This window comes from Taeniopygia guttata, chromosome 3 (genome assembly GCF_048771995.1).
Source record: "Taeniopygia guttata chromosome 3, bTaeGut7.mat, whole genome shotgun sequence".
Classification (NCBI taxonomy): Eukaryota; Metazoa; Chordata; class Aves; order Passeriformes; family Estrildidae; genus Taeniopygia; species Taeniopygia guttata.
Genome location: NC_133027.1, coordinates 101358683 through 101377881, shown reverse-complemented (window position 1 = coordinate 101377881; position 19199 = coordinate 101358683). Strand labels below are relative to the sequence as shown.

Here is a 19199-nt window from a genome sequence, read left to right as displayed (position 1 = left end):
GGGGTTCTTGTTCAAAGCATCCATGTTTTTCCTTGGAATGAAGCAAGACAACTGGTTTTCATCTTTTTAATATTTGCTCCTTTTTTACTGGACTTCTATAGCTCAACTTTCATTGTATTAATATGTTAAATAAGAAGAAACCTATATATATGTGTTAGTTTTCCATTGTTCAATTATTATGGTTATTGACCTGGTTTCTTTTGCCTTTCTGGATCTCCGAGTTTGACTTGAGCTGTTAAGCTATGATTCTGTGGAAATAAGTCTGAGTTTCTCTTAATTTCAATTTCAGATGTTTCAGGGAATGCCAAACATAGATTGCACAATCATGCAGTCTGAGTATTAATCTTATACTTAATTGGGGAAATATTTTCAAGAATTTCTTGACGATTGTAGGGAAGTCTGTTTCATGTTTCTTAAAGAAGTACTAAAGTAATTGTCAAAAAATCTTAATTTTAGATCTTAATGTTTGTTGCATCAAATGTGATTTGAGATTTCTTAATACCAAATTGCTAATTTGCAGCTATTCTTCTATTCAACTCCACTTCTACTCCAGTTCTCCTCAGCTATTCAAATTTTGGTTTGAGTTCAAACCAAATTTTTGGTTGAATTGTGTCTGCTACAATTTTCAAACCCCCACTTATTAAAAAATTGTCAGTGTTCCAAATTCACAGCAGAATATTATATTACTTTGGTTAAGATATATACTATAAATGGATATTAATTACTAATGAAGTTTAAGAGCAATAAAAAGTTACTACTTCATTGATGAAAGTTAGTGGAATATTTGGCTCTTTGTCATCAGTACTTTTTGAAATGGAACTGTAATTTTCCCTGATGGTAGACAAGCTTACATTCCTTGAAAAGGAGCTCCTAAAGGCTTGTGAAGTGCTGGGATTCCCACAGAGATGACATACACGTGTCTTGTCACAGCTGTAGGCAGTATTAGCTGGAGTCATTCTGAGCTATTGCTTTTTTCCATTCTTCAGGATACAATGCTTAATAACACAGGTTGCTGTATTAATTTGTGATGATACATGATTCTTGATTATATTCATCTGCAAAGCTCTTGACACTTTTTCCTGTGGCGTCCTTGTGCCTTCACTGGGCCGCTAGGATTTGGAAAGGTGGGCAGCTGGGTGGGGGAAAGAACCAGTTGCAGAGTTGGCCTGGGAGAGTTGTGGTTAATGGGTCATACTGTACCCATTAACTGTACCAGGAGGTGACACGTGGAGTCTGCAGGATTCTGGTCTGGCCCTGCCCTGCCTGTCATCTCTAGCAATGGCCTGAGGGAGGTGACACAAGGCACTCTCAGGTTTGCAGTGACAGCAGACTGGGGACCCAGTGGCTGTGATGGGGAGTTGGGCTTGCGGGAGCCTCATTAATTAGGCAGAGACAAATTACAAGTCCTGCATCCATGGAAAAGAAGGGTCTCTGGCAGAAATACAGTATGGGAACTGAGGGGCTGCAGGAAGCAAGCTCTATGGAAAAAGGCCCCAAGGTGCTGTCAGGTGCCAGGAGAGGCTGTGCCATCTCCATCCTAGGAGTTTTTCAAATCTGGATTAGGGAAAAGCCTGAGGAGCCTAGTCTGGCCTCATGGCCAGGCAGAGGTTGGACTTAAATACCTCCTCAGATCCTTTTCAGCCTGAAATACCTCATCCTGTAATGCTATGACTAATTATTCTGTTTCAGATTTGAATTTGAATTTTGCCTTTATAATTTAACTTGCATGTCTAAAATGCTACATGCTCAGTCTGTTCTATCACAAATTCAACTAACGCTTGATCTGTGTGCATTTAATGTTCCATTAAAAAAATAAAAAATCTGGGCCTTTACCACATTTTGAAATGCAGTCGCATTTCAAAAATAATTGTTATATAGCCAGTGTGATTCGCATCTCTGTGTTTATTACTGGTTTCTTGCCAGTAAACTTGCCACATGATTAATGTGTCTTTTTGTTTCAACAGAGGGAGAATATATCAAGATGTTCATGCGAGGCCGACCAATCACAATGTTCATTCCTTCTGATGTAGAAAACTATGACGATATTAGAACAGAGCTGCCTTCTGAAAAGTTAAAACTGGAGTGGGTGTATCCTTAATATCAATAACTACTCACTGTTCCCTTTTTGTCTTGTCTTGCATTTTTCCTTTTTAGAATCCAGTCTTGTCTCTTCTCTGTTAAGAGGTAAAAACTAAAAGGTGAGGGAAAATGTTCAAATTAATGTAACTATGGAAATAGTTTGTAACTCCTGTCTAGTACAATTTTAAATGGCAGACTAAATAGGTACAGAAATACTGTACTTTTTGTTTGTTTTGCTGTTGACACTAATTCTAATTTATCAACTGATTTATAATTAGTACAAAAGAAAGCATCTTTGAAAAGCTACAGAATTTGAAAAATGTCCTCCTCTACGTCCCGCTACATTAATGTAGGCTTTGCTTTAGGAATAGTTCATTTTCGGCTATGGACGATGTTGAGTTTGTGTCCTTTTGTATGGAGTGAGGATTGGAGAAGCAGCCACCCTTTGCACTGCTTCTGTATTTCAGCTCCAAAGTGAAACTGTTAATTTCTTGGAACCTAGTTTGTATTAAATGCACTAAATTTGTCATTTGAAGAACTGAATAGGTGTGTGGCTGATGAAAATTTTCCAAGTTTACCTGATCAGCCATTAAGTTAATTTTAAGAGATTTGCTTTTGCACATGTTTGGGTCTTCCTGTCACCCCCCATTTCTGCAGATTTTTCCAGTAAATTGTGAGTCTGTAAGTAAGTTTCTTAGTACTTCAGTAATATAAAATGTCTAGGCAACACTTGAGTTGTTGTAATAATCTGAAGTTTGATGCTCTGATGTTGCTGAAAGCAGGAAGATTTTTTTAGCAATGTTGATGATACACTGTCATATGTCAGGAAGAAAGTTTCAGATTAAAATTTGAATGGAAGGAAAACATGCTTTGTAAAACTGTGATACCCAATTTTCTAACCATCACAGCTCTTGGTTGCTGATGTCGGTGGAGTGAATTAGGTCAGTCAGTGATCTGGCTGAATGTAACCTGTTTTTGTGAAGTTAATTTTCAAGCAGGACTAATACATTAGTTTGGTTTGCCTCACAAACATGCAAGGACTGGAACTGGCATACAGGGGGAACATCAGCTCGACTTTTCCAGCATCAGTGAGCAGTTTGGACTGATGAAAACTGATCATGAAATCACACCCTCAGTTAAGTAGGTGCAAATCCCAGTGTGGACACATTTAATGTCCAAGAACCTTAAGTTCAGGTTAAACCAGTTGGCTGCTGAGGTCTAATGAAAGTGAAATAAATCTAGTCAAAAGAGACTGTCCATATGTTTTGTAATCTGTTAAGGGAAATGTCATCCCAAATCAGACCAGTATATTTATGAGTGCAGGGTATCTTTTAGATGGAAAGGTGAAGAAAATGAAGAAAAGGCAGTAAAATTTATGAGGACTAAATATTGGTCCTATGAATTCGTTCAGTTCGGAAAATGCAGCGGCAGCAAACCTTCTGCTTTATGCTTAGGTTTAGCGAGGGGAACAAATCTGCAAGGCAGCTGTGTCTTGCAAACATGATGGTAAAACTGAACCCTGTACACCTTATTAAAAAGACATGGGGACAGTGATTTACTGAGTATTTTACTAATGCGAGTATTTTACTGATGCCACCTGAAAGCTCAACTGAGTGTTGAATAGTTCCATTCATAGGATTTGTTTTGAATTCTTTTAATTCTCCTGCCTTCTGGGTGCTTTTTAAAATTTGGTTTTCCTTTGTTATTACTCTTTTGGAAATGCTGGTCAACTATGACCAGCTGCAAGGAAACAACAGGCAGATTTATTGGGGTGGGTTTTTTTTGTTTTATTGGCTGGTTTAGGAGGTGGGGGACCTCCTTTTTAGATGTTTCCTTTAGGTTTATTTGGCTCCTGATATCCTGTATTATAGATTCAAATAGGAAAACTTAACTTTTGTCTGCCTTGCAGATTATTGTCATTTGAAGAAATGCCTAAGCTGCTTGGCAAGGTAAAGCAGCTCATGGGGGAGTCTGAGATTTTGACTGTGTCTGGCTCCTGAGTGATGTCATTTAAGTTGAATAATTTAGTTTGATTATCCCTCCTTTGTACTGCAGTCTTTGCTACTGCACTTCAAAATCGGTTAAAGCATATCTGACATTCATAGTAATAGCAAAATTGGCTTATTTAGCAGCTTCAGAGGTCACAGTCAGTGCAGCTTTTGACAGTGACTTCGTAGATTCTTTCTCCCCATGTATAGGAGCTCAGTTTCTGGAGGGTATTTCAGACTCCATTTTATGAGATTATTTTTAGCAGTAGTGCTCTTCTTTCTAAGAATAATTGAAGACCGTGGTAAATATACTGCTGAAATCTGGTATACGGTAGATCACTTTTCATTGGGCAGTAGCTATTTTTAGCCAGTTAAAACAAACAAACAAGCAAAAAGCCCCCAAAACTTAAACATATTGAATGTTGTGACAAAACGGTCCTGGTAATTGGTAAGAAATAATCACTAAATCAAGGCAACTATCTCTCAATTTCCCTGGTTTAATAGTCAGTTTCACTGAAAACATTGAAATTCCATGGAAATCAAGCATCAAAGTTGTGTCACCCCTTCTTCTGAAGAGACCTAGTCAATTATTGCATGAATTTTATTGCATTAATTGTGTTGCACTGTATGTGCTGCTGTGTTCTGCATGTGTGGAGCAGGAAAGAAATGCTGTGGAGCAACAGTCCCTCTTTTTTTCACTCAAGATAGTCTGGGATGGAGAATGAAGACAGCAAAAAAAATTGTTCCACAAAACAGTAGTTCCTTTATATTTTTGTAAAAAATGTGCTTCTAGAAAATGCAGCCACTCTTTGGTACTTTATTTTGTTGGAGGGGTAAAAGAAAAGAAGGTACTGAGAAAATGTAATTTTTTTTTTTTCCTCACAGCTTCGCGAATGTCAGAGCTCAGTGGTGGTGCCAAAGTATTTAGCTCTGGCTTGGCTAAGCATGGAAGACCTCTGCTTTAGAAAGACATGTTTGTGTAAATGATTAATACTCTTCTAGAATGAATGTTCAAAGATGTCAGTCTTACTAAATTGTTATCAATACATTCCCTATTGTGTACAGCAGATGAGCAAAATCTGCCTCTCTCCTCTGAGAAGGTATTTAAAATAGCTTTCTTAATGCTTCAGGATAGAAAAAATATTTTCATTGGTTTGTAGCCCATTGCTTTTGAAAGTCCAGTTGTTTGGTTTGTTATTTTTTTATAAAAGGCCATTCTGGGGGTTTCTTTTAGTTCCATCAGTGTTTAAAAGAAGAAAAAGGAAAATCGAGTGGGGAAGTAAATAGTAATGGAGGAGAAGCAGAGGCATCCTTTTTTTCTGCCCTCAGCATTGTGTTGTACCAGCATTGCTCTGGATATCGCTGGCTTAGCAAGCCAGTGAATAATCTCTGCTTCAGAGGAGCCTTTGTGTCCTTCCCTGCTAAACGGAAGGCAGCAAGATATGGATCTGTTTTGCTTTCCACACTCCAAAGGGGTTTAATTGACAGCTGAATGCAGTGTCCCTCTTTGAACTATTGTTTAGCTACAGCATGTGTTTAGTTTTGTGAGTGTTCCTCTGGTCTGGTGCCACTGCAGAAGAAAAAGGGTAGTGGGGTAGTGTAGTGGGGCATTTCTGGGGGTGCAGTGCTATTTTTGATAGAAAGGTGGCCCTTTTTCATGGAGAATAGAGATTAGGAGATACCAGTTTAGATATTCCCAAACCTGAATTACTGCACCTGCCTTCATTTATGAGAACGGGCCATGTTCATATATCCAGCTTCTCCACATGGGCCTTTCACTTCCTTTTATTTAGCTTATTAACCAGAACCTGAAGCTAGAATCCTTTAGCTAAAGTTGCTTAATGTGTTTCTCATCTTTTTCTTGCTGTTGCAGGTGTATTACTTGGCAGTGAGCTGGAAAGCTTTCTAAAGTGCACGACATAACAGGAAAATTATATTTTTGGGGCTACTTAGTTAGACGTTAAAGTCTGAGTTATGATGCTAATTGTTCCTGGTGACCCAGGGAACTGAAATATAGGCTGGCAGCCACATTAATAGTCTAGCAAGGAGAGCTGCACCTGTTCCAAAGAAATAACGAGTTGTAATAACGTTTGATCAGTGCCAACCAAGGCTCGTTCACAGTGTGTAAAATTTCTGAATGTCATTAGGAGCTGTGCATATTCCTACAGAAAACATGCCTTTTACATATCTTAGGTAGATTTGGATAGAATATTTTTCACTGTGTAAATTCCTTTTATGTTTGGTTTGTTTAAAAAATACTTTTAAAACAGTGTAGAGAAATCTTTCCTGAACTTGGCAACTGCTGTGCAGAAGCTTGCTTTTTTTCTGTAGGGCATTAGGAATTGTTTTAAAAGGCCAAATGAAAGCAACACTCAGCTGCCCAGCTTGCTGATACACAGCTCTGCTGCTGTAAAAAAATGTTAAATTAGAATAGCAAGTCCTCCTGTTACCTAATGAAATTTCACATGAAAAATTTTACAATACTGCCTTTGCTTTGCTTCTACCTTATTTTAACATCAGTCATCATCATTTCTTGAGGAATTTTTGTTCATGAAGTGCAGTTGTATGGGGTTTTTTTGATTTCTTTTTAAACTGTATTAGGGAAATTGTGCTGTAATTCCAGAAGGAAAAGCTTAAAGATGATTTGCTGATATGAGAGCTCCCTAGGAATCCTTTAAGGGAACAAAATTTTAAAAAAAGTTGGTTGGGTTTTTTCTGGTTTTCAGTTGTTATGAAATCCTTGACTAAAAAAAAAAATACAGATATGGGTATCGTGGAAGAGACTGCCGAGCCAATGTTTACCTCCTTCCTACAGGGGAAATTGTCTATTTCATAGCCTCAGTGGTGGTACTATTTAACTATGAGGAGAGAACCCAGCGGCACTACTTGGGTCACACAGATTGTGTTAAATGGTTAGTATACAACATCTGCATGGAAGTGTGTGGGTAATAATGCAGAAATATTTCTTTTCCTCTCCTGCTATATGTACAAACTAATTAATGTCACTGTAGTTGAAGTTATTTCCTGTTTAATCAGCCCCAGTAGATTTCACTGTAGTAAACACAGCACAAACAAATGGTGTTAGAGCAGTCCATGCTAGCTTAGTTTAAATGTAAAATAAGGCGATACATATAAAATCTAAGAGTGCCAGGTTGAAGAAAGGATCTTTGCATAACTTATTCCAAATAGTTGTCCCAGAAATTAAAAACTGTTGTTAGCCGGACTCTAAATCAGTTGTTTACAGGCAGTATGGCAAAAGTGCAATCTTAAAGGAGAACTAGAAAACCATGTTAAAAACCGAGCAGTCATACTCTCATTTTGTAAAAGATGCACGATCCAAGTATAAAGAGAGTCAGGAAAATCAGAAAGATGTTTGCAAAAAAAAAAAAAAAGAAAAAACTAGAGGAGGAAAATTGAGCCATTGTCATTGTGTCAGGCAGTTACAGAATTTCCTAGGTCAGTCTGAAGAGTAGTGCACAAAATGTAATGGTGAACATAAGCTCTCTACTGTTCAGTACCTGACTGGAGAAAATTTGACATCTAAAGCTCTTTTCTCATGTCTGTGTAATTGCTTCCTGTGGGAAGAATGCTGCAAGTTTGGATTCTCCACTTTCATTCAGAAAATTGAACTGAACTGTAAATTTTTTGGTGTCTGTCATTATGATCTCTTCAGGTTTGCCCTGGCCCCCTTTATTCTTTCAGTGGCTTTCTTCACCATTGCAGTTTTACAGAGAAAGCAATTAAAAATATAGATCAAGACATCCCAAGGACTGAGAGGATGTATTCTCTAAAATCTGATTTTCCACATGAGCTTCAAAGCAAAATGTGATAAGTAAGGGCACATCTTTACTTCCACTAGTAGTGCACCACACTTCATTAGTACAATTGCATCAATGATTCATTTCAGGTGGTGGTAATCCCTGACTCCTGGGTGCACAGGCAGGCCCTCAGCCAACTTTTCCGCCTTTTTTTCCCCAGGTTCTTGACATCTCTATCTTTAGGCATAAAATACAGTGTAGTGTTTATAAATATGGCACATAACTATGTGTAGGAGGTTCATTACAAGACATTGTAGACTTTGTTACAGTGGACTCCCAATGTAATGTAAACCTGAGATGTATCAGGGCACATGTGGAGATGACTCTTCTAGCACTCCTGGTCGTGTGTCAGCAAGCAGGCAATACAGTGTGGAATGAAATATCTGATAAGAGACGTTCAAGTTGTCTCCTTAGAAGTGGGATTTAGGATAATAAGTGTCTTCATGGGCTTTTGTTGAGAAACAAATAAAAAAAATTACAAAACACCTCTCAGTTTTGAAGACGTATGACAGCAAAAGCAAGTCATATTTCTGTCTGTCTTAGTCTTGCAGTTCATCCAGACAAAATTAGAATTGCAACAGGACAGTTAGCTGGAGTGGATAAAGATGGAAGGGTAAGTAATAGAGCTGTCGAGCAGTAGTATCTTGTTTTGAAAATCAGGAAAAAGTGGTTTGGGTTTTTTTAATCATCACCTTCTGTCAGCAGTTTATATTAAGCACTGCATTTACTGAGATATTTTGAGTTTCTCAGTAACAGCTTGTATCTCTAGCAAAAGACAGTAACAATGGAATACTCAACCATACATTAAAAAGAGCAGAAGCTCATAAAGTCCTCTATCTTCAAGCAAACATGAAGCTTGTAATTGATTTATAAGGCCACATCATTTCTGTTGTATTACTTTCAATATGTGTTCTCCCAAAGGAGAGTAAATCCCCAGTTCTATGGGTCAGTATAGACTTAAGGCTTCATGGAAGAAGAAATCAACTTTGAGAATTCATAGAAAGTATGCCAAACTTTCCTATAAACTTGTTTATTTGAGAGCAAGTATATTTAAGTGCTGCTCTCTACCACTTAGCATAATTCTGTCAGAATTTGAATAATTGGATTATTTTAACGAAGTTATAGACAGAGGGGGGGGAAAAAGATGCTATAAAGTGTAGAAGCCTGTTAAATATAACTCATTTTCAGATGTTCAACTTCATTTTTTCTATTTTGTAAGAAATTTATGTGGGGGGTTTTGTATACGTGATTTCCACTGAGCATTTTCTGAATCTTGTTAGAGCTGGTTGGTTTGTTGTATTATCAGTGCAAAGATTTGTCACTTTAGTGGTGAATGCTGTCCTTAAGCCAAGTTAATTTGTTATTGTTTCTAAGCTAGTGTGGGATAGTAGTTGTATGGAATATAACCATAGATATTTTCATTGAGTGGTTGGTGGTGGTGAAGAGGCTCAGTGCGACAGAGTTTCTTTTCTTTTTTTCCTAATTTATGTATATTAGCCCAGATTTGATGATTATTTTCAGTTACATAGTAACACTAGTCTGGGGTCTGAAATGCAAGATGACTGTTCCACTATTTGTTCACTTCCTTGAATTGGTTAAAGTATTTTCACAACTACCAAATGCCACTTTGCTGCCTCGACAGCACAGCTGCCACGTTGGTAGCCCGGACATAAGGACCACCATAGCCTTGACTTTGCCCTTTAGACTTTGAGGCTGGTGCCCAGCAGCATCACCAGCGCAGGTCACCGTGCATTTATTTACTCTGCATTAGCAACTCCGGCAGCAGCTGCCTGGCGCAGCGCGGCGCCGGCCCGCGGAGCTTTGCCTGCCGTGACCCTTTTGTGCCGTTGCTTTCCCACGCAGCCCCTGCAGCCCCATGTTAGAGTGTGGGACTCGGTGAGCCTGACGACGCTGCAGGTCATCGGCCTCGGCACCTTCGAGCGCGGAGTGGGCTGCTTGGATTTTTCCAAAGCGGTAAGATGGGCGCGGCGCCTCGGGGTGTTCCACAGGACGTGGCCAGTCCTATGGAAATGGGAAGAAAAATCTCTGAAGATTCTCCATGTGGTTGTCTAGCTGATCTCTTTTGGTATTAAAAGTGTGTCACTAAAGTTTCTGTGTACTTTATAAAAGCAGCTGACAGCTGGGAAAACAGGAAATGGCACGTGTAAAATTGTCATACCAAACCAGCACGGTAAATAAATAGCAGGCAAACAAAACATAACTAGAAATCGAAGTCCACGCTGGGTTTGGTGGTTTGGTTTTGTTTGTGAGGAGCTTGGTTCTTTTTATTTTGATGTTAAAAACAAATTTGTTAGTGAGGTTTGTGAAGACAAATTTTAGTGAGTTCTCATAGGTGGGTTAGTTAACTTTTTTGCATTCAGAGCTGGAGTAGGTTTTTTTCCACCAACAAGAAATTAAAAAAAAAAAACCCTCACGTTATCTTGTACTGTTTTTTCCTGAGGAATAGCTTTTTCACTTTTTTCCTCTTCTTTTACATAGAAAATAAATGGGGGTCTTTGTTTGGACCCATAGAATTTATCAGGAAAAATTGATAACACATGGAGATGCACTACTTGGCGTTCAGAAAGTTCTCATTTCAACCTTGGAAATTAGTTTTGTTTTTTTTTTTTAAATATGGGCGTATTTTAATCTTTAAGCTTCCATTGCATTTTTGCCAAAAGACCGAGACATATCAGACCTCCTGAAAACCCTGGATTCTTGCATTCAGGCTGAATTCTTATATTCCATCAAGAAGAATTAATACACATTAAAAACAGAAAAGGCAGAAAAACAATGTCTGCAGTATTTTGCTAATAGAGAAAGAGATTTACAGGACAGCTGAGATGGGAAGGGATGTCTGGAGATCACCTCATGCACTGTCCTGCTTGCAGCAGGTTCTGTCAGAGCAGGCTGCTCAGGCTGTGGTCCAGCTGGCTTCTGGGAATCTCCAACAATGGAAACTCAGCAGTGTCTCTGGGTGACCTGTTGAAAAGAAATTCCTGCACTCTCTTGCTGCAGTTTCACTTAGCAATTGGAATAAAGAAAGCATTTCAAAGAAATTTCATAGCATTGAAATGTTGCTATGTTAGATATAGTATGTTTTATGTTTCAGTAAATAATGTGAAAGGAGTATTGGCATTCCTGTCACTTCAACAAACCTGTGAAATTTACATACTTGGATATTTTTCTGTGTGAATAAGAACACATTCCATCATTTTTAAAGCAAAACCAAAAAACTCAGGGAATTTTTCAGGACTGGATTTTAGTTTTTATTGATTCTGCTTTGCAGATGAAATTGAATTAGATTCCTTATTACAGTCTCACATGATTGCTCATTAGACTGAAACAGTTTGTGTGCAATAGCTAGAACTGTGTTTTTACCACAGAATAACCCCCGCAAGAGCTGTCTACATAGCCAATGCTGTCTTCAGGGTTTCTTCCCACTTATAATTTGCACTTATATTTGAATATTACCACTCAGAATAGTGCTTGGAAACTTTAGCCACCTCTATTTCCATAATTTATTAGAGAATGAAGTGCAAGAATCAACTTTATAATAGTTAAAGTCTCCTCTAAATCTTTCTACAAACGTCCTTGAATGAGCTGGTTTGTGCAATAATGCATTGCTGGGAATAGGTATGATTTTGTTTTAAGATTTTTTTCTTTTTTTTCTCTCTGTTTCTTTTAATTACATGTAGCCATGTATTTACCTTTTTTTTTTTTTTTGTAAAAATTGTTCAAAATAAGTGATTATTTAATGCTGTAGGTGCTGCTCTGCCTCCTCTGTAAGCACTGTTTTGTTCAGAAAATGTTGCCTTGGCTGCAGTTTTACCAACTACATTATGGAACTGCTGGTACTTTATGACCCATAAGTAAAAAACAATGCTTACAGAATCTGATAATGTAGTTGTGTGTACATGATGGTAGCATTTAGGAAAAAAACACAAGTGGAGCTGTGTGTCTGTCCTCTGAGACCTGAGGAAAAACAAAATATTTATAAGAACAGCAAAGTAAATCTCTTTGCTGTCAGCATGAAATTGCAAACAAGAAAAAAAAAAAACACAAACAAAAAACCCAGCATAAAAGCAAACAAAACCAGAGTAAAGACTTGGTAAGGTACTTTTAAAGCTTTCCTAGAATGTTATTTGAAGCATTTTTATGGTCATTTTTATGAGATTATACAAAAATCTATGTCTGTCTTAAAGAAAGGAAAAAGGGGAAATTCCCTCTACATATATATATATATATATATATATATATATATATATATATATATATATATATATATCCTTCGTGGATTTTTTAAAATGGGTATGATAGTACTTTGTCAGTACTTCTTTTTGTTTTTTTTCCTTTTTCCTTTAGGATTCTGGTACTCATTTGTGTGTAATTGATGACTCTAACGAGCATATGCTTACTGTGTGGGATTGGCAGAGGAAATCAAAAATAGCAGAGATAAAGGTAATTTTTGCACATGAACATTCTGAAATACAAGTGGCTTTATTCCCATAAATACAAGTTTGTGAGACACGCTTTTGATCTTACTTTGGAAGCTGCAGCTGTGTAATACTGCTGGCTTATTTAAGGGTTCCACAAAAATGTATTCTTAACTTGTGTACTGGAAGCGATTTCAATATTGAAGGGTTTGGAATTGCATGTCACTCATCCTTAAAGTAAAGCAATTGTCTGATGGTTTCTTCATTAAAAAAAAAAAAAAAGAAAATCCTGGAAACTTTAGGGGACTAAACTGATGATTCAGTCTGTAGTTGTTTAAAAAATAAAATACTATTAAACATTCCATATTTCAATTTTGTCTGAATCAGATTCTGATTATTCATTCTCAGTATGTGTCTCTTCTCATTTGAAGTTCTAAGTACTTTCATGGATTGCAGTAATGTCTGCTTTTCTGTTTCTTTTTGAAACTTTCCAAATTTCAGAGCAATAACATATTTTCAGAGGTGTTGCACTCAGTGCTTATGGAAAGCTGATTTCACTGGGAACACCCAATCTTTCTTGTTATCCAGTATCAAGCAAGCAAATATTTCATGCATGTGGAACTGAGTATTTGTCTATTTTTATAAATCGTGCTCCACAAGCATATATGTCTATATCATTACAAACTTGCCATTTCAGGTAACAAAATCATGTTCGTTTGACCGGTTTTCCTTAGATTATGTTGACCAATACTAACTGTATTCTGCAAGTTTTAATTGAATTCTATAACAGTATTTTCATTTACTTTTTGATATTTTATGTGAAACTATTTGGCATATGCCTGATATTTCCTGTTCACTGACATGATGTTTTGACTGTTTTTGTACTCGGGGGAGTTCCTTGGTGTTTCAGAATTGGCTAAAAATTATTTGGCAGGGACAGCTTGTCCTTCAGAATTTATTCACATCTAGGACTTGGTCTTATGGTATCTTAAGCACCTTCCACAGAAGATGGTGTGAGCAGAGTTGCATCCCTTGTGCTGGGAAGCAAAACAAAAGCGTTTTCTTAACTGAACTCCATTAAGGTTTTCAGCCCTTAAATTCCAAATTATTTTTTTGACTTAGAAGATTTGCTCATGTGAAAACTCTGAGAAGCATAATTCAGTAAATATGGCCATGAACAAAAATTTTAAAAAAGAAGATTGATTTTTAAAGTAAGCTGGAAGTTGTGAAGTTGGAAAAGTTGCTGTCAAAGATGTGGTTTAACAGCACTCTTATGCATAGATCACAGAACAGCTAGGGTTGGAAGGCACCAGTGGAGATCATCTGTCCAACCCCCGAGCCAAAGCAGGTTCACCTAGAACAGGTTACACAGGATCATGGGCCAGGCAGGTGTTCAGTACCTCCAGAGAAGGAGACTCCACAACCTCTCTGGGCAGCCTGTTTTGAAATCCTGTAGAAATAAATGCATTTACTTTCTTGTTTTGTAGTCACTGCCTGCAGGAGACTGGAACTGTCTTCAAAGACAGTTTGGTTGAGTGTACATTACAAGTTAAGTAAATGACCAGTCAGTTTGTTAAATCATAAAATCTATTGGTAAAGGATGAAATACTTTAAGATGTTGGTAATTCAGTAAATGTACATGCAGCCAGTAAAAATACAAAGGTTTCAAAGTTTTGAGTTATGCAGGCTTTTCTTTTTCTTTGTGAGGAGGAAAGGAAAGCAAAGAACCCAAAAGAATTTTTACAGAATTTCGGAAAGAGAATGATGGATATAATCCTACAATATTATCATTGTCTTACTTGCCTCTGTCACAGCTTTTTTACCCAGAATAGCAAACCAGTCTGTGTAAAAAGTAAGCAGAGTTTTCAATCCAAAAAAGTGTCTTTTATACATTATTCATTTTCTTTGGCAGAAGTCTTAGCTATTTGAGAGAGCAAAAGCTTTTTGTGATTCAAAAGGGAGTGTAAAACCCTAACTTGTGTACTAAAGTTTAATAAAGATCTATTATGTATGTGAAAAATCAATATATATATAAAATTATATGTGCAGTCATTCAGACATCTGACTTAGCATAGAACACCTTAAAAAACTTCCAAGCATATGATTAGCTATCTAGTTTTAAATATCTCTGTTCTAAAACTTGGGGGTTTACATGTGTTTCTAGTAGTTAATGTCCTATCTGAATAAATATTATTTCTGTTATTATTTCAGACTACAAATGAAGTTGTTCTTGCTGTAGAATTCCATCCCACTGATGCAAATACTATAATAACATGTGGCAAATCTCATATATTTTTCTGGACCTGGAGCGGCAATTCATTATCAAGGAAGCAAGGGATATTTGGGGTAATAATATCCTGATATCAGGACAGTTTTGGAAAAAAAAAAATCACATTTTCTGTACATTTGCTTTATTGTTACTGTGTACTGTCTGATCAGAGAGGTAAACATACAAAAATACAATAAATTCTGCTTATGTGTATGCAGGGTGGAAGGGTGTGGATACATTATTCTAATGATGTAACAAGTACGAACAATTATCCCTTTCTCTTGCTTATTTTGTTTCAGAAATATGAGAAACCCAAATTTGTTCAGTGTTTGGCTTTCTTGGGAAATGGTGATGTGCTCACTGGAGACTCAGGTGGGATAATACTTATATGGGGCAAAACTACTGTAGAAGCTACTCCAGGAAAAGGAGCTAAAGGTAGGACATGTTCAGGGTTAATCACAGATTCTACATAGTCTGTAGAAGACAAATGTAAAGGATGGCATTAGGGAAGGAATAGAGAAATAGGCCTGACTCAGAGTATACACTTCATGTCAACAACAGCTGGTACAGAAGTCCTGATTGCTGACTTAAGAGCAGTCTGGAATTTCTCAATAATTAATGAGGCTCTGCATGAAATGAATGAAAACTACTTTACCTGAATGGTTTTACATTTTTTAAAAATATGGTTAATCAGCTTTCCTTTCATCTGGTGATTTGAAAAAGGCTGTAGGATCAGTTTAGGGATTCTGCAGGCTGCCTTTGCCTCTTAAGGCTTACGTTGCACCATGCTTAGTCTCAGAGGAATTCCATTAAGTGGTGGAGCTGACATTAATAGGACTTGTATGTGGAGTATAATTACACTGCTTAGTTGTAGCAGTTACATGAATAACAGTTTCTGGTTTAGCAGACCCTCAAGTCTTGATATATTAAAAAAAAAAAAACAAACCTTTGAAATTTGAAATTGAACTACCTCTTTAGAGCAAAGCTTTTGTGAAAAAGAATGGAAAATGATTTGTTACCCAACATATGCAGACCTGGCACAGTTGAGCCCTCATAAATTCAATGATAATTCATTTTATTTGGCAGCTATTTCAAACATTCTGGTTTAAATTGGTATGCCAGGAAAACATTCATGTAAAAAGTACATTTTTAACAGTTAGTCTGATTTTGTAGGTAAATCTTTTTCTCATCTTTCAAGCTAACTGCAATGGAAAAGTAATTCAACATATTATCTTATATTTAATTTTTAATTTCATGTGCAAAAATAACCTTTTTTCCAGTATAACCCTAAGTATTAACAAATAAAATATTTATTTACATTGGCTTAACTAAAGGTAGGGGTTTTAGTTGGCTTATCACATTAGATTGGTCACAGGACTTGATCTCGTACAGTTTCACAGTGTGAGAGCATGCTGATTTGCATTGACTTGAGCCATAGGCAGAGTCAGCAAAGTTCAGCTCATAGCTGGGTGCTGTTCCACTTTTTTTGTGATTGCTATTTGAAAATATGCAGCATCAGAATCTTGTTTTGTTTGGATTTTTTAAATTACTTTCCAACAGCAGTTCTTTTGATGTGAACTCGATGAGGATGCAAAAGGCTTCTTTTGCTACTCCTATTGAATTTTCTCATCTCCTTCCTTCTTCCAAGTATTCTCCTTTGGGTAGACTGCTGTCATGGTAGATGCCAAATGCTGGTTGTACTATTTTTATGTGTGGCAGCATCCAGCTTTAGATATTAGGTTCATGCATCCTGGAAACTTTGCTATAAATAATTGGCCTTTTATTCCCAAAAGATTATAGTCAACAAGTCTTCTAGTTTCTTTTAATAAAGTAGCTTTACTTCTTTTCTAATAATGACTGGATAAATATTTTTTTACTCTAAAAGACAGTTTCTCTTGCATCTGGAAAAGCTGTGTTCCTTTGGAAAGCAGAGAAATGAAAGCATTCTACCAACTGTTGGTTTTGGTTTTGCCTTCACATTTTGTAGGACAATCAATCTAAAAAAGTTTTTCTTCAGAAAGATGGGCCCTTTGTTTTATCATTTTATCCTGTAAGAAAACACTACCACCTTGTGTTTGCAATACTGACAGCCCAAATGTAATTATTATATACTTCCCTTTTTCTTCTGATTAAAGGCAAAGCTTTTTGTAAACCATAGGCAAAAAAAATGAGTAAGTGTTCTTTCTTATTTTCTTTTTTGTGCTTACAGGAGTATATCAGATAAGCAAACAAATCAAAGCTCATGATGGCAGTGTGTTCACACTCTGTCAAATGAGGAATGGAATGCTGCTAACTGGAGGTGGGAAAGACAGAAAGATCATCCTGTGGGATCATGATTTGAATCCTGAAAGGGAAATTGAGGTAAGAAAGCAAAGAGTGACAAGTGTTTAAATTTTAGCCTATCAAGTAGCCTATATGAGGCTTCAGTTCTCTTGTGTTTAAATTGAACAGAAATGTTAAGGGTTTTCTTTCTTCAAAACCCTTCCTTAGTTGTCTGGAGCTTTTTTAATTCATCCTTTGAGGGGATGTTTGAGGATATTCTTTAGTATTGCGTGTGTTTTTAGAAGGTGGCCTCTCTGGAGAAAGACAATGTCACCAGCATTTGAGAGGTTTAGTAGAATGTTTGATATAAGGTAAATAAGGGGTAGGATACATATGGGAATTCTGTAATAATTAATGATTAATAAGCTATGATGAAGAACTTCTTTTAAATTTATCCTAAACCAGGTGTTCAGTGAATATGTCTGTTCTTTGTGATTTGGCAATATGGCAGTGCTAGGTCAATGGGGATGAATTGGAAAAGGTTGTGTATTTTGGATTTTAAAAACTTGGGTTTTGCCTTACCTTGAAGTAATGTGTTCTCCTTAAACAGTTCTTTAAACACTGGTTTACTACACTTACCTATTGTCCATTGATAGCAGCATTTTTTTCTTAACACTTATGTAAGTTCAATCTAGAATTTGTTACTGCCTTGAATCTAATATTGACATTTAGAGAACATGGTAGAGAGGGTAAACACTGACTATCATATATAATTCTTAGGCTTAAGTAACACAATCTATTCATATCAGCATCTGTTTTCCTTTTCTTAATAATGTTATGTTAAAGCTAATTTTTACATTACCAAAGTCCTGACAGATTGATTTTTCTATCTTATGTTATGTTATCACTTAATATTAGTATATTTTCTCAAATAAAATAATATAGAAAACAAACAATTGCACACTGTAAAAAAAAAAAAAAAAGCAGTGTATTAGAATTCAAGCCTGCAATAAGCAAAGTCATTGTAATTCAGAATCATTGCTAACATAAGGCATATGAACATTTAGTCTCATCAGGAAGCATTTACTGTGTGCTACAAGATTTTTCTTGGTTTTCAAAATGCGTTTTGGAAAGTAAATAGTAACTGTGTATTGTTCCTTTCCTTATAAGATGAGTTGTAAGGCTGTGGGAGTGCATTTGCTTAGTGAATTTCATGGTTAAAAGCTATGTAATTTAATTTGTAATTTTTTTCTAATGAAGTTATTAAAATAATATAGCTGTGATTGTTTTGGAATAAGATCTTGTCTGCCTGTACTGAACAAATAGATGAGGGAGGTTTCAGGTGAAGCCCTGATTGAGGTTACAATAATTGGATTCTTCCTTTTTAATGGGAGAACTCCACTTCTGATACTGTCATCACTGTGCTCTATTTGTGGCCTCCAAAATGAGGTACCTCTCAAGATGCCTGATGTGATTTGATGTTCCTTTTCCCAGGTTCCTGACCAGTATGGAACAATCAGAGCAGTAGCAGAAGGAAAAGCTGATCAATTTTTAGTGGGTACTTCACGAAACTTTGTTTTGAGGGGAACATTTAACGATGGTTTCGTAGTAGAGGTACAGGTGAGCATAATTTGGTTTTTTGAAGTATAACCCAGATATGTAAAGGCTTTTTCTGCTAGTGTGTTATTTTAAGAATCTTAATTTGTTTAATTGTTAAATCACATGTGGTTTCTTTCTAGGGACATACAGATGAACTCTGGGGACTGGCATCTCATCCTTTCAAAGACTTATTTTTAACATGTGCCCAAGATAGGCAAGTTTGTATGTGGAACTCTGTGGACCACACACTGGAATGGACCAGGCTGCTAGATGTATGTCAACCCTTTAATTTAAATATAAAGCTAGAAAATAGGAAAAATAATTTAATTTCTGAAACACTCTTGTCCCACCTGATTGCAAGCAAAAATCCTGCAGTAATGCTTTTAAAAACAGCTATCTGACTTAGCAATGTTCATCAGACATTGTGTAATGGTTACCATTGCTTGATGTTATTTTGACAAGCCTACTTGAATAAGTCTTAGTCCTTTATTCTTGTTACAGTTTATTTTTTTCCCTGTTATTCAAACAATCTGAAGAGGGTATTATGAGGGTTTGGCTTTAGATGTCCTTTCCTTACAGTCATTCATTTCATAGTTTTGCTAGTTCTCTGCTAACATCCAAGCAAAATTGTTTTTTACACAGAAATGTCGGCCTTTGACTGACAAGGTGTTCTTGCTGTGCGTGTCACTGATACTCTGAGATAAGAGCTGTCTGAGGGTTGGCATGCTGCTAAGTGATGGGTTTTTCC

At 36.6% G+C, this 19199-nt stretch overlaps 1 protein-coding gene across 7 annotated transcripts in view; it reads left to right on the top strand.

Annotated features, from left to right (window-relative positions):
- Positions 1–19199, top strand: part of EML4 (EMAP like 4) — a 145193-nt gene that overhangs the window by 107238 nt on the left and 18756 nt on the right. For all 7 annotated transcript variants that reach the window (XM_030269033.4, XM_072927520.1, XM_072927522.1 and 4 more), the window contains 10 exons: positions 1965–2088; positions 6830–6979; positions 8429–8498; positions 9749–9859; positions 12251–12346; positions 14533–14667; positions 14890–15025; positions 16800–16951; positions 18347–18472; positions 18592–18723. In XM_030269033.4, coding sequence (XP_030124893.4) covers positions 1965–2088; positions 6830–6979; positions 8429–8498; positions 9749–9859; positions 12251–12346; positions 14533–14667; positions 14890–15025; positions 16800–16951; positions 18347–18472; positions 18592–18723 — 1232 coding nt within the window. The remainder of the gene's footprint in view (positions 1–1964; positions 2089–6829; positions 6980–8428; positions 8499–9748; positions 9860–12250; positions 12347–14532; positions 14668–14889; positions 15026–16799; positions 16952–18346; positions 18473–18591; positions 18724–19199) is intronic.